General features: G+C 41.3%; 1 protein-coding gene across 1 annotated transcript in view; it reads right to left on the minus strand.

Annotated features, from left to right (window-relative positions):
* The window catches only part of COL21A1 (collagen type XXI alpha 1 chain), a 236,612-nt gene that overhangs the window by 129,099 nt on the left and 93,005 nt on the right, over nt 1–14,508 (minus strand). Inside the window, exons 9-10 of the mRNA XM_019496944.2 lie at nt 14,292–14,375; nt 10,305–10,367 (exon numbers count right to left, since the gene is read on the minus strand). Coding sequence (XP_019352489.1) covers nt 10,305–10,367; nt 14,292–14,375 — 147 coding nt within the window. The remainder of the gene's footprint in view (nt 1–10,304; nt 10,368–14,291; nt 14,376–14,508) is intronic.

Below are 14,508 nucleotides of genomic sequence, written 5' to 3' on the forward strand. Positions count from 1 at the left end.
GCACAGCCAGAATCAAACTCATCCCTGGGTGGTGGCAGTTTTAACCCCAGGCTAGTGGGTGTGCTCCAGGAAGGGGGTCAGCCAGACGCGAGGTGGCCCCACGGAGGCACTCGGAGCCTGGTCGGGAGCAGTGACATGGTGGCTCAATGCAGGAGCACCCCCTACTGGCCCGCCACAACAGGTTTCCCAGGAAATAAGATGTCAATTATTTTGTCATTGATTAGATTTTATACTTCAATATCTTCTCCTGTATGTTAACTTTTATTTCATTTTCTCACATTTCCATGTACCCTTAATAGAACTGGCATAGGACATCTGCTATACAGGCTGAGTAGAGGTCCCATTCACATGACCACAAGCAACTGACAGGCTGGGTCATAACCCTTAAAACTATTAATAATATGATGCATTAAGACACTATAGAAAGTTCACTATTTAACGTTTACTCCTGAGTCGATCAATAAATATCATTAAATACTGATCAGTAAGCCTATAACACTGTCCTTCAGTTTGGTGGAAAAGGAAGTGCTGGAACTATCAGGAGGTGCTTTATTAGATGAGAATGTTAATAGTTTTAATAATTTCAGGAATACTAATATTTGTATGGCGTTTGCATGGAGGTCTCAGTAAAGTCAAATTCACCAGATTATTTTTAAGCTACTCACCACTTCCTGAACATCATAAATGGAGACCAAGTGGTTTATAAAATTCTATGAATGAAGCTAGATACGAGACTGGAGAACAGTCCAGTTTTTTCAACCACATGTCTAGCATTCAAATTAATAAGATAGTATATTAAAGACCACTTTGACAAGGAGTCAATCACCTCCTTTATTATCCTTAAGTGGCCTCTGTGCAAGGGCTTTGCTTCTCTTTTTGAGAATATTTTTTATTTATTTATTTTTAACACAAATATCCCTTAGAACAGAGAATGGCCCTTGCGACTGCCTACCCAGGGAGATTCATGAGTATTCTACTCCAGCTACATTCTGTGCTGTGTAAGGGTCCACTAAATTAATTCCAGTTAGATCTAAATAATATTATTGATCTCATACTTACTTACTGAAGCTTTTTCTACTGATAGGACCATTTCATCATTTCAGATCAAAATATTTTGAATAAGAAAAAGATATTTTATGTTCTCATTTTATTATGCTCTTCATAGTTTCATAGTTGGTAGGGTCAGAAGGGACCTGAGCAGATCATCAAGTCGGACCCCCTGCCATGGCAGGAAAAAGTACTGGGGTCAAACGACCCCAGCAAGGCGTTCGTCTAACCTCCTCTTAAAGACTCCCAGGGTAGGAGCCAGCACCACTTCACTTGGAAGTTGGTTCAGGTCCTAGCCACCCTGACTGTGAAGTAGCGCTTCCGGATGTCTAGTCTGAATCTACCCTCTGCCAGCTTGTGACCATTATTTCTTGTCACTCCTGGGAGTGCTCGGGGGAACAGGGACTCCCCCAATACCTGCTGGTCCCCTCTGACTAGTTTGTAACAGGCCACTAGATCCCCCCTCAGCCTTCTCTTGTGGAGGCTGAACAGGTTCAGGTCCCGTAGCCTCTCCTCGCAGGGCCTGCCCTGCTGACTCCTGATCATGCGAGTGGCCCCCCTCCGAACCCTCTCAATGCTATCCACATCCCTCTTGAAGTGCAGCACCCAGAACTGGACACAGTACTCCAACTGCGGCCTGACCAGTGCTGCACAGAGGGGGAGGATCACCTCCTTGGACCTGCTTGAGATGCATCTGTGGATGCATGACAAGGTGTGGTTGGGCCTTCCTGACCACATCCTCACACTGTCAGCCCATGTTCACTTGGCATCAATAATGATTCCAAGATCCTTTTCTGCCTGCACTGACAAGAAAGGAATTCCCCAGCCTGTAGGTATGTTGCTGATTCTTCCTCCCCAGGTGCAGCACCTTGCACTTGTCAGTGTTGAAACTCATCTTAGTGCCATCAGCAAATTTGATTAGGGTGCTTTTTACCCCCTCATCCAAGTCACTGATGAAGATGTTGAACAGCGCAGGTCCGAGGACCGAGCCCTGGGGGACACCACTGCCCACATCTCTCCAGGTAAAAAATGACCCATCCACCACCGCTCTCTGGGTGCGGCCCTCCAGCCAGTTAGCAACCCATTTGACTGTGTAGGTGTTAACACTTTAGTCCCACTGACTTCAGAGATACTGAACTAACCTTATAAGTGAGGATACACATATGAATAAGAACTATACTAATAGACCCAGTCATGCTTTAGCTATTTAAATAACTATTTTAAAATCACAGTAGTATGCAGACTGAAGTGGAGTGGGTGCATCCAAAAAAATAAGTCTTCAGAACTTTGACTTTAGATCCCATCTATGCTCTTTTTCCATTAATAGTCTAGGAAACAATTTTACTGATGGAACATGTTAGAAAAGAAAGGGAAAGGTTTCAAGTTAATTTTGGAGAATATTCATAGAAAGCAAACTCTCAATTTGTTCAACACAAGAAACCTAATACTAAACCTTACAACCATTTAATCTGAAAACAAATATGCAACATGATTTTCAGACTCAACAAAATAAACACAGCTTAATTGCGAATGCTTGACAGTAATGAAATATATATGATCCTCAGACAAGAAATGAATCACTGAAATTATTTGATAAATAGCTATTTAAAAAGCAAATAAACATAAAAATATTAATGAGTGAATTTCTTGTGAGCAATTACCAAGCTGAGAAAAAGGCGAAAATCCATTGGTCAACCATACAGTTCTGCACCAATGAAAGTTAGGAAAAGATAGGTGAAAAAGAAGGATATTGGAAAAAAAGTACGGAAAGAGGTTTGGTAACAGGAGGATTGATTTTTCAGAAAAAGTGTATGAAGCACCATATTGTAACTTGACATTTTTCATAAAAGTACATTTTACTTCAACAACAAACATGGGACATGATAACAATCTGGCTCCTATGCTACAATATGCATGCAAAAAAAGCATTACAGTGTTCCAAAGAGATACAGCTAAGTATAATGTAACTAACATAAGCAGAGCAAAAGCTATCCTGAATAAGAAAAAAAAATTCCTAACGAGGCTCAAATACTAGAGAGAAGAGCAACTAAAAATCCTCAGACAGACAGATATGTCTATTGGATTATACAGAGGTCTCCTACAGAGTCTTCTTTCTTTTAAGTCTAAAAACTACACTGGAAAGCTATCAAGAATCTACCATAAGGAACAAAAATGCGCTGGCTAGAACTAGAGATGACCTAATAGGTCCGCAATTTGTTCTTACAAAGAAGTGCAAATAACAATAATTAATTTTTCACAAAATTAGTTCAGAAAAGTGAAGATTTAATCAAAATTACTTCACTTAAGGTAAAAATATCAAATTCAATGAAGTGCTTCATGTTGTAGGGGTTTCTTTTTCTTCATTATAGGCGATTTTCAATTTTCCTCTGATTTTTTCCAACATATTTTTGCAAATATTTTCCATGTTCAGAGAATGCTCATCTTTGTAATTGTGACTCATGTACACAGAGAGAGAAAACCATGACTGCCAAATTGCAGGGTCACAGAAGGATTACAGAGGCAATTTATTTTTCTTCCGTGATTCATTATGGTACAAGTGATGATGGTCTTGGGTGGATATATAGCATTGAAGTGGAAATCAAGAAACGGGAAAGGGACTGCAAAACGCAACAACTGCTTCAAAAAAAGTGCAATAAGACATTTAATACTTTAAAAAACAAAATGTCTCAAAACTGATGCTTTTACACAAACATTCAATTTCTGGAAATCTAGTTACATAATACGTCATTAGTATTCTATGAATACATTATATGGGCTCAAATTCTGGCACCCACTGAGTGGACACTCATATTAGAATATCTTTCATCAGAAGCTTGAAGCAAAATGGCATCGAAGGCCACGTTCACACAAGCATGGATGTGAAGTACATGGCACCGCAGACACATCTGCAGTGCCACACATTACACAGTAAGGCATTCCCCACACTGCTACCTTGTAGCATGTGGGAGTTTTCTGACCCTGGGAGATCTGTGTGCCCCCCAAAACCAGAGCCCAGCTGCCTGGAGCCATGGCCCCCAGGACCCCAGGCCTAGTTGCTGGCCACAGCCTCCTCCACCCCACCCAGGGTAACTTGCTGTGCACCACAGCACACGTGGCATTGGCGTTCCCCAAAGACAAGTAGCAGTAGCACAAGGTATGCTATTGCTACTTGCCCCCACGGAAACAAACGTGTGCTCTTACGTGGATGTGGCCAGTGAGGCTAGTCTGTAATGGAACTTTAACAGGGAAAGGTCTCCCCATGGAGTTACATACCTTCCCAGGAAGCAGAGGGAGAAACAGGATCTACAGTACACAAGTGACATGACCTGCCACTTTCACAGATAACTATCGCCCAGTAAGGGTAGCTAGATTTGAACCTATGCCTACTTGTCAGTCTAAGTGTGACAGCAGCCCATACAGGCTTTGAGATAGTTGCTTAAATGTAGCTTGTTTAGGAAGTGATAAGTATAACTGTGGCAGTTTGGGCTTCAACTAAGTATCCAGGATCCTAGGCTTTCATACGGCCTGCCTTGAGGGCACCTATACATGTACAGCACATCATAGCGGACTCGATTAATTGAGCGTGGTAATTACCATGCTCCAGCAGACTCCCAGGTCATGTGCATCAATGCCCCCATGCTGAAAAGTGGCAGCAAGGTCACTTCAACTGAAGTTCTTTCTATGAGCTTTTGTTAAAGTGACCTTGCTGCCATTTTTCAGAGTAGGGATACTGATACATGTGACACTCCAGGAACTTTACTTAGAGGGGCTCTTGGAACCAATCTAATTAAAGTGCCCTCCCTCCCCCAGTCCCAGAGCAAGTCTATAAATGCCATGAGATGCCACAGCCTCACTGCTATTGGTATGTGAGTTAGCTATATTAAACCTAACCCTGGAAAATCGCACATGCTGCAGCCCCTTCTCCCAAAAGCCATGTTGACTTTGGGATATTCAAAAGCTGCATCACCCTTGGAGTAAAGTGGGAGGCACTGGAAATGCCACCCTTTGCTAAGGGCTATGTTAAAAACACTACAGGGATGCATAGGGGATATCTACGATTTAAAAAATAAATTATTCCAATTAAGTCCAGAAGGAGTACTACAATAGGAATAAGAGCCCAGGAAATCAATGAGACCTCAGGTTTCCAGCAGCTCCAAAGGCTGAAATTCTCATGTCCCATGAATTTTTTCACCCTATTTCCATTGATTCCAGTTTCAGTAGGCAATATGCTTATGCACTTCTAGAATTAAAGTAATGCTTTATAACTATTAAAATTTGGGATTCCAGGGTTTCAGTGACTATAATAATTAGATCTTGCTCCACCATTTTTCAAGATAATGACCACTGAAATTTGGTTGCATTGAGGTAAAAGGGCTGCCCACAAGGATGTAAACTGAAGTTTCCTTCAAATCAAGGAGGTTCATATTATAGACCACAGGAGACATGAGAATCTCAGCTTTTAGAGATGCTGAAAACTTGAAGTTATAATGGATTGCCATTCCTATTATCAGATTCCTTTGGGACTTAATATATCAAGTGTTATATTTTAGACCAGTTTATATTTCAATTCCTGAAAATAAGTATCTTTTATTTTATAATTTTTTCTTCACAGTAACACTGCATCCAAAAGGAATCACCATAATTATATCAACCATCTGTTACCCCTATGGCCAAAATGTTACTAAGAAACCGAAGAAAAAATTTGGACATTTTATGAAGTGCTGCATGGAGCCTTTTCTATGTAATTGGCAAAAGTCATAAGCAGCACAGTGTGCAGTTCCAAACAAGTATAAATTTCACTCTTTCCATATATAGCTGACATGGACATCAAATTTACTACCATCACTGTTAAAAAACTCTTAGCAAAAATACAAATTTAAGTTATTTAATTAATCCATAAAAATGACTGCCCTTTCAGGCAAAACAAAACAAAAAAAATTCTCAGGTAATACTAAAAGTAATAAAAATAAAAGCCAAGTCACTTACTATAGCCACAGTAAACTTGCAGGAGATTTACTTAATCAGTAGCTTTTTGAATAATACAATTACTTATCTTTTAGTTCAACAGCATATGGGGAAAAAAAGCAAGATTTGGATTCAGACATGAATTTCTATAAAATTTGAGTTGTAAAAACAGTTTTGGTTTGATACAATTTCTAAAGGTTGGTAAATTATCAATATTTGAAAATAAGAAGAACCACCTCTTCCACCATACTAATATTCCATTAGCAGTCTCTCATGCACTGAATTTTGCAGTCTTTTTGCATTTTTCCTCCAAAGCTGTTTGCAATTTGGGAAACAATTCATAGCAAGTCCGACTCAGTTCCTTCTCAGAAGAATTACAGCTCCATACATACTGCAGAGCTAAAAGACTTCCTCTGAATTAATTCTAGTTTGTGCATTTCTGGTAGCAAAATGGCCCAGAATTAATACAACATTCCTGCTTGAAGTATAACTAGAACCATAAAAGTCATCATCCTACTCCATGACAATACCTCTGCATGAATTGTGTTGTCTTTTCTAAAGTAATCTTTTTCCTCTATGCAACTTTTCACTCATGTTTCCAATTCTCTTTCTATTTTTATCCTCAATAGTATTTGAAATGCCACCAAGTTTGTAGATTTTCATTCTGCATATTTTAAGAACATGGTGTTTGTCTCCTGTTCCACATGGTCACTGATGAATTGAGGTAAGACTGGACTTGTAGGGTCCTGATAAATACCTTCCATTTATTCAGTTCATTGCATTATAGCCTTATTCTTAATTTGTGATGTCTTCATTAGTTTCCAATACATCAGCAATTTCTGTTAATTACATATTTCAATTTGCATCAGAAATTAAAGATTTGTTTCAGACAACTCCTGCTTTAGTGGCAGCATATACAAGTTGTTTATTATCATCATGAATAACAATATCACCATCATTATCATCAACAAGTTGCAATTAGCATGCATTAAGGTCTCTTGATTCCTGTAAGGAGCCCATCACAACTGACATTATTACTCCTCCCCAGTGAAAAGGTTATCAGATATAATTTGGTGGGTTTGTCTTTTATGTATAATATATACATAATATGTAATATAATATTATATGCTGCTCCCCCCCAACACACACACACACACACACACACACACACACACACACACAGAGTAAAGACTTAAACACCATTGAATTTAGCCTATGTGCCTGCACACATAGGTGTGCACAGTGATTTCTTCCTTTTCTTTAATATTTTTTTCAGTTCAAAATGGCAGGCAAAGTACTTATCTTTTCAAAATTAAACCATTTTAATGTTCCCAACTGGCTTTCACATTTTTTTACAACAAGCTACATCAGGTTTTGTATTCCTGTGCCAGGCATTTGGGTGGTCAAAATCTCTTAGCCTCTGACCTTCATTCTTTCAATACACCTGGGGTGCACACTACAATCAATGGTTCAGCAATAGCCAAAGACCTAAATCTATTAACAGTCAAAATCCTGCTCTTATGAAAATCAGGAACTTGAGTGACAACCTCTCGGAAGCTTCCAATTAGATTCAGAGATCTGTAATTTAAGACTACTTTTCTTTTGGGATTTTTAAAAATTTCTTATTATAATTTTAAGACCATTCTAAAGCTAAAGACCAAATTGACCATTGCCAAATTTGTCATTTTCAGTTTAGGAACATCTGCTATTCATTCACTTTCTTCCAATTCTTACCCTGTATTTCTAACAGTAGGCTTGAAAGCAAATTGGCGTGTTGGGGAAGGAGAGAGGGATGATATACAGGATTTTTCCACCACGTGTATTTTAAAAGCATGAGTGGAAAACTTGGAAATATCTGTATTATTTTCTATTAACAGTTTGCATTCTTCTGTGAGCATGTTTTTGATTGATCATTTGCCAGAGAGTTAGATGAAAAGGGGTTACTAAGAAAGCAAGCAGGAAGGTAAAACTATAGCCTTGGTAAAACATCCCTCAAACACAAAATATCGGTTTATAGCTATGAAATAAATGGACTCCTCAGCACCAAAGACAACTAGGCTGCTTGCCTAGAAGAATCTAGAGAGGTAAGCCACTATCGTGGGGTGATGATCTTTCCCTAAAGAGAGGAAACAAGCTGATGCAGACACTAATTGAGAATCAGGGCTGCAAGAAGCAGGCTGCAAAAAGGGAACAAGGGTACCAAAACTAAGCCACTTCTACCTACCAGCTTGAAAGTATGATAAGCATAGGTCTCATTTCTTTATGTACTTTCTACCTTTGGGCAAAAGTTAATCACTTTGTTCTGAAGACTGGTAGTTAGATGTGGTGGGCAGAAGGTAGGGCACGGCGATACATTGAAGAGTGACTGGTTCAGAAAGGCATGAGATTATGTAGGTGACAGAAATCTACTCCTTCAGACACTATGAATATACATGCAGAAAGGTATTTTAGTAGAAAGCAGGGATCAAGTGATACTGTTGTGAAGAGCCAAGAGAAATAAGGAAGGGTACTGTGATGCCCAAAAGTGTCTATGTACTAACAATGCAGCTGGTATCATCCACAAAAGTTAGTGCCTCTTGCATTTTTAGTAGAAAGGAATTTAAATACAAAGAAAAGGGACAGAGGGTGGAGGCACTGTTGAGAGAGGAAAAAAGGGGGCCGAATAGATCGATATTGGATAAACAAGGCAGTTAACCAATAGAAGGACTTAGTGGTAAACAGCTGGAGTTAACAGCTAGACTAGATAATGAGATAGCATTACCTAGTCATTGTTGAGACCATGCTTAACACAATCCAGCCTGTGGATGATTTCTTGTTTCGCAATTTCACATTCAAGTCAATTTTTAAAGCATTGCTGTTTAAAGACAGCTTCCCTGAGGCCAGTGATGGAAATGTCCAAGGAGGCTCAAGTGTTCTGTCACAGGCTTTTGTGGGTTTCTGGAACTGATGTCAGATCAATATCCATTCATTTTTGTATATCGGGATTGTCCCTTCTCTCCAGTGTAGACAACAGAGGGGAACTGTAAACAGATAATGGCACTGATAGTAGAGCAGGTAAATGAGCTCTGGATGATACAATTTGTATGTTTAGTGATGATATGGTTTGTACCAATGTGCGGGTACAGTTGACACCTGTATCTGTAGAAAGGTATCTGGGTCTGAGGGCTTGATGAGAAATGGAATTAGGTAGTCTTGCTGGACAGATGTCATTTGAGTTTGGAAAGAACGCCTGGAAGATCTAGTTTTCATCCTTCTCCCCCCACCCTTCTCTCCTGGCTACCTTGAGATGGTTGTCATTTTCCAGGAGGAATTGGAGATCATTAATGATCCATCTGATCTGTTCAAGCTGGGGGCATTAAGGAATGACCAGAGGAATTATGTTGTCCTCGTCACGGTTAGTCTTGCAGCAAAGTCCAAGTAAGACTGCTAATTTGAGTGGTTGCAATTTTAAGATTGCATTGTAAGTATAGGAAGCCCTATTCATCAACACCATATAAGCTATCACCTGCTTACAGTGCCCCTCTGCTCTCTACACTGGCAGGAAGGGGCAATCCCTACATGAAAAAAAAATGAACAAACATCAATTTGGCATCAATGGTCTGGTCAATTCTAGAATCTCCTAAAGTGCCACCCTGCCTTCTGAAGAATCTGCTTGTGTTTCACTGTATAATACTAGAGGTCCTCACTCTAAGCCCATGGCACCAACATCTTTCAACAAATGCCAGTGATGATTGGTTCAATAGCTGGCAACTTGTCTGCAGCCCAGAGTGACTGGATCACAGGTTCCCACCTTTAAAAGAGGTAGAGACATAAACCAGTCACTTGAAAGGAGGACTTGTGACAAGCCTACATATGAAAAATGACACAGAGCAATACCGTTTTTCTTAAATCTCAGATACTTATACAAGAAATCTCAAACTTTTCTGCAGAAGAACAAAAAGCCATATTATTATCACAATGAACAAGAAAGAGGAACAGATTTTCTCAAATTAAATACAGAGAGATCACTTCAAAATCTGAGTTCTAGATTCAACCTTCTCCCAAAGGCAATTGTGCTTATATATATCGAGTTTCAGTTCAGAGCAGTGTTTCATGGTATAATTTCTATGACATTTAGACTACCACAATCAAAATATTTTCACTAAGTTCTGATGCAACTTGGCCTACAATTGATCGGCCTAGCATCAAAACCCATTATTTTAACTTAAGATTTTGGTACCGTTTTCCCCCTTTCATGTTAGTTTTGCATTTACAGTATGCAAACAGTATATGACTAAGTTTTTAGTACTCACAGGCTTACCATCTGGACCAGGTTGTCCAGGATAACCATGGTTCCCAGGTTGTCCAGGATCCCCCTGTAGCAGAATAGTTATGCATCAGTGCACAAAGATATAAGAAACAGAAGTTTATAATTAGCATAAAGGAACCTTTACCCTAGCACATTTCTACTTGGGAAACTAGGCCTTCAAGGGACAATGTTCCATAAACCACTGGCTGCAAGCCCAGACAAATTTTATGGAAGTTCCTATGAGGCAAAGTGCCTGGTCCAATAATCTCTCCATGGGGAAACTGCCATTGACTTATATGTAGGGCTCGGAAGACTGGTCCCACATATTGTATCCTATATTTAATTTATAAAGCATGAAAACAAAACATATGACAAAACTTCCATTAAAAGGTACTAATGTAGCAATACCACCCTGAGCCAGGATTTGACAGATGCTTGCTTTTAAAAGCCAAAACTCAATAAAAGTAAGAAGCACTATGGACATATTTAAAGCCTTTTAATCAAAGGAGATTCTCCTTTATACCTCCTCTTAAGGGCTTGGTCCAATGCTTACACAGGGCCAAGGTTTTTTTTCCCAGTGATTCCACTGGGGGAGTTTTTGAATCATGCTCATAAAGGAAAACAAAGTTACCGTTCCTCAAAGGTCATGTTTACGATGAGAAAGCAAAAAACACCTTCTTATTCACTGTATTTTCATCTTCTGTGGGGGTTTTTTGTTTGTTTTTGTAAAGTAAGAGAGAAAAAAAACATCCTAGTCCCTGCAGAAATTCCATTGACCTTAAAAGAATTATGAATGGCCCTAACACATTTACTTTTTCAGGAACTTTGGATCAACAGTAAACTGGATTTTGTTCAGCTTCACATATTATAAATTCTGTTCCAATTAAAGAATCAGTACAGCTGATGAAGATTGAGATTATATCACAAATGGTGATCTAAAACTTAGTTTGACTGTGAAAGTCATCTTTTGACACAGAGCGAGAAAATGCAATAACAAACTCAGTGATTAACAGAATACCATTATATCATTTTGTACAGAGTCACTAGCAATTCAGATTTTCTTATTGGTTTGGAAGAGGTAGGCTAGCATTTGCAGTATGTTCATGCTGAAAGGCAGCATGGCTAAGCAGCCAAAATTTGAGCCTATCCTATTAGTGACACTGGAGCAGATTCCAGTCCTCACTATATCTCCAGGACTTGACAGGGAACACAGAAGTTACAAGGGCTCAAAATGAACTCCCCCAAGTAACTATTTTTTAATTAAAATAAAATTAAGGAAAACATTGAGAAATCATTATGAGCAGATTTTTTTTTAATCTTAAGTATTCCCTTGATAAACAATGAACTTCAGGGTGTGAGATTATTTGTTAGATACAAACTAGGAAATCTGCAAAGGTACAAACATTTGCCTATTAAAAAATAAAATATATATTTATCATATTTACTCAAAATCAATACAAAGTTTTTTCTTCCCATTCAATATCTTACCCTAGATTCAAGATGGGGGTAGGGGTGGCAGACAGCTGCTGCAGCTCTGGCTTTGGCCACAGCAGGGGCTCAATGTTGGAGTCAGAGTCAGATACAGCTGCTGCCTCTGCCCACCCCCTCACCTACCATCTGTAGCCTCTGCCTCCATGCTTGTCTCCCCCACTGCTTACAATCAGTCACAACTCTGACCTCACTCCAACCCAGGGCACAGAGCACATGGTAGCTCTTCATAGTTTCATAGTTGGTAGGGTCAGAAGGGACCTAAGTAGATCATCAAGTCCAACCCCCTGCCACGGGCAGGTAAGAATGCTGGGGTCAAACGACCCCAGCTAGGTGATTATCTAGCCTCCTTTTGAAGACCCCCTGGGTAGAAGTGAGCACCACTTATCTTGGAAGTTGGTTCCATATCTTAGCCGCCCTGACTGTGAAGTAGTGCCTCCTGATATCTAGCCTGAATCTACTCTCTGTCAGCTTATGGCCATTATTCCTCGTTACTCCCAGTAGTGCTCAGGGCAACAGGGACTCTCCCACAGCCTGCTGGTACCCCTTGGCCAGTTTACAGACAGCCACCAGATTCCTCTCAGCCTTCTCTTGTAGAGGCTGAACAGGTTCAGGTCCCGTAGCCTCTGCTCAAAGGGACTGCCTTGCTGCGCCCTGATCAAACGAGTGGCCCTCCTCTAGACCCTTTTGATGCTGGCCACATCTCTCCTGAAGTACAGCGCCCAGAACTGGATGCAGTGCTCCAACTGCGGCCTGACCAGTGTCGCATAGAGGGAGAGGATCACCTCCTTGCACCTGCTTGTCATGCATCTGTGGATGCATAACAAGGTGTGGGTAGCCTTCCTGACCGCGTCCCTACATTGGCGGCCCATGTTCATTTTGGAATCAATAATGACACCAAGATCCTTTTCTGCCTCTGCACTGACAAGAAGGGAGTTCCCCAGCCTGTAGGTATGCTCCTCGTTCTTCCTCCCCAGGTGCAGTACTTTGCACTTGCCAGTATTGAAGCCCATCCTGTTCTCATCCACCCACCCCTGTAACCTGTCCAGATCTAGTTGCAGCCTGTCCCTCTCCTCCAGCGTGCCCACTTCTCCCCACATCTTAGTGTCATCTGCAAATTTGAACAAGGTACTTTTCACCCCCCTCGCCCAAGTCGCTGATGAAGATGTTTGAACAGTACAGGCCCAAGGACCGAGTCCTGGGGGTCCCCACTGCCCACATCCCTCCAGGTCGAATAAGACCCATCCACCACCACTCTGTGGGTGCAGCCCTCCAGCCAATTTGCAACCCATCTGACTGTGTAGGCATCAGTGCCGCAGTTACCTAATTTCTTAATGAGAATGGGGTGAGAGACAGTGTCAAAGGCCTTCTTAAAGTCCAGAAAGACTATGTCCACTGTGACACCTGTGTCCAAGGATTGTGTGACCTGGTCGTAGAAGGTCACCAGGTTGGTCTGACAGGACCTGCCTCAAATAAACCCATGTTGGTTGCCCCTAAGCATAATCTCCCCTGCTGGTCCCTCGCAGATGTGCTCCTGGATAATTTTCTCAAAGGAGCTTCCCCAGGACTGAGGTAAAACTAATGGGCCCGTAGTTTCCTGGGTCCTCCTTCCTCCGTTTTTGGAAAATGGGGACCACATTGGCCCTTTTCCAGTCCTCCAGCACCTCGTCAGAGCACAAGTGCTCGTAAAGCTGCGCCAGGGGTTCCGCAATGACCTCTGCTAATTCCCTCAGCACTCTGGGGTGGAGATCGTCAGGACTTGCTGATTTAAACACGTCTAGTCCCACGAGAAGTTCCGTGACTAGGTCCTCACTGGCTCTGGGCCTTTCTTCCACCCAGCCACACAGCAGCAGTGGCAGTAGTTCTAGTGTTCCAGAATTGCTGCAGCTGCTGCTGCAACCACTGCTGGGTGGTGAGGCTGTGGCCAGAGATACCATGTTCTCTCTGCCCCAATATGGAATGAGGCCAGAACCATGAATGACAGTAAGCAACGGGAGGGGGGACAGGCACCGGGGGTGCAGGCAGCAGGGGGCACAGGCATCACAAACGATGGAGGCAGATGCTGGGGGTGCAGGCAATAGGGAGACAGTTGGCAAGGTGTGACGGTCAGGCCACTTGCCCCCCCTGCCACTTGCCCATGCCACCTGCTCCCCTGTATAAGGGGGCGGGGGTGGAGAGAGTCAAGTTTAGGAAAACCCTCCAAATATTAGATTTTATACATGGAAAGTTATAACAAATTTACAGAGTCAAATGTATAGAATCTAATGGGGGAGGGGGGATCGACTTTAATTTGAAATAAGCTTGGAGTCAGGTAAATACAGTATCAGAAAGTTATTTTACCAGCTGCTGGTAACCTGTCATAGCCTGACTGCCTTATCTGCTTATCCGCTCCCACTAGCTCCAGTGAGAGCAGAACTGAGCCCAGTGTGATTGGCACCTTCACATAGTAACCATGCAACATGAAAAGGCAAAATAAAAGACCAAAAAAAAGATGTTTACTTACTTTGGCACCAGGAGGCCCCTGTTTTCCTGGAGGACATACACATGGAGCTGGAGTGGAACCCACATCACTAGGGCCATTCTTGCACTACCAGAAATAAAATCAATCATCAATATAAACACACAAATATTAAATTCACCTTTTGCCTTAGAGACTGGAAATGAACTTTTGCGAATATTTTTGCAGCATTCATCCAGACCTGGCTATGTAAAATAACAAC

The sequence above is a fragment of the Alligator mississippiensis genome, chromosome 1, assembly GCF_030867095.1.
Source record: "Alligator mississippiensis isolate rAllMis1 chromosome 1, rAllMis1, whole genome shotgun sequence".
Taxonomy (NCBI): Eukaryota; Metazoa; Chordata; order Crocodylia; family Alligatoridae; genus Alligator; species Alligator mississippiensis.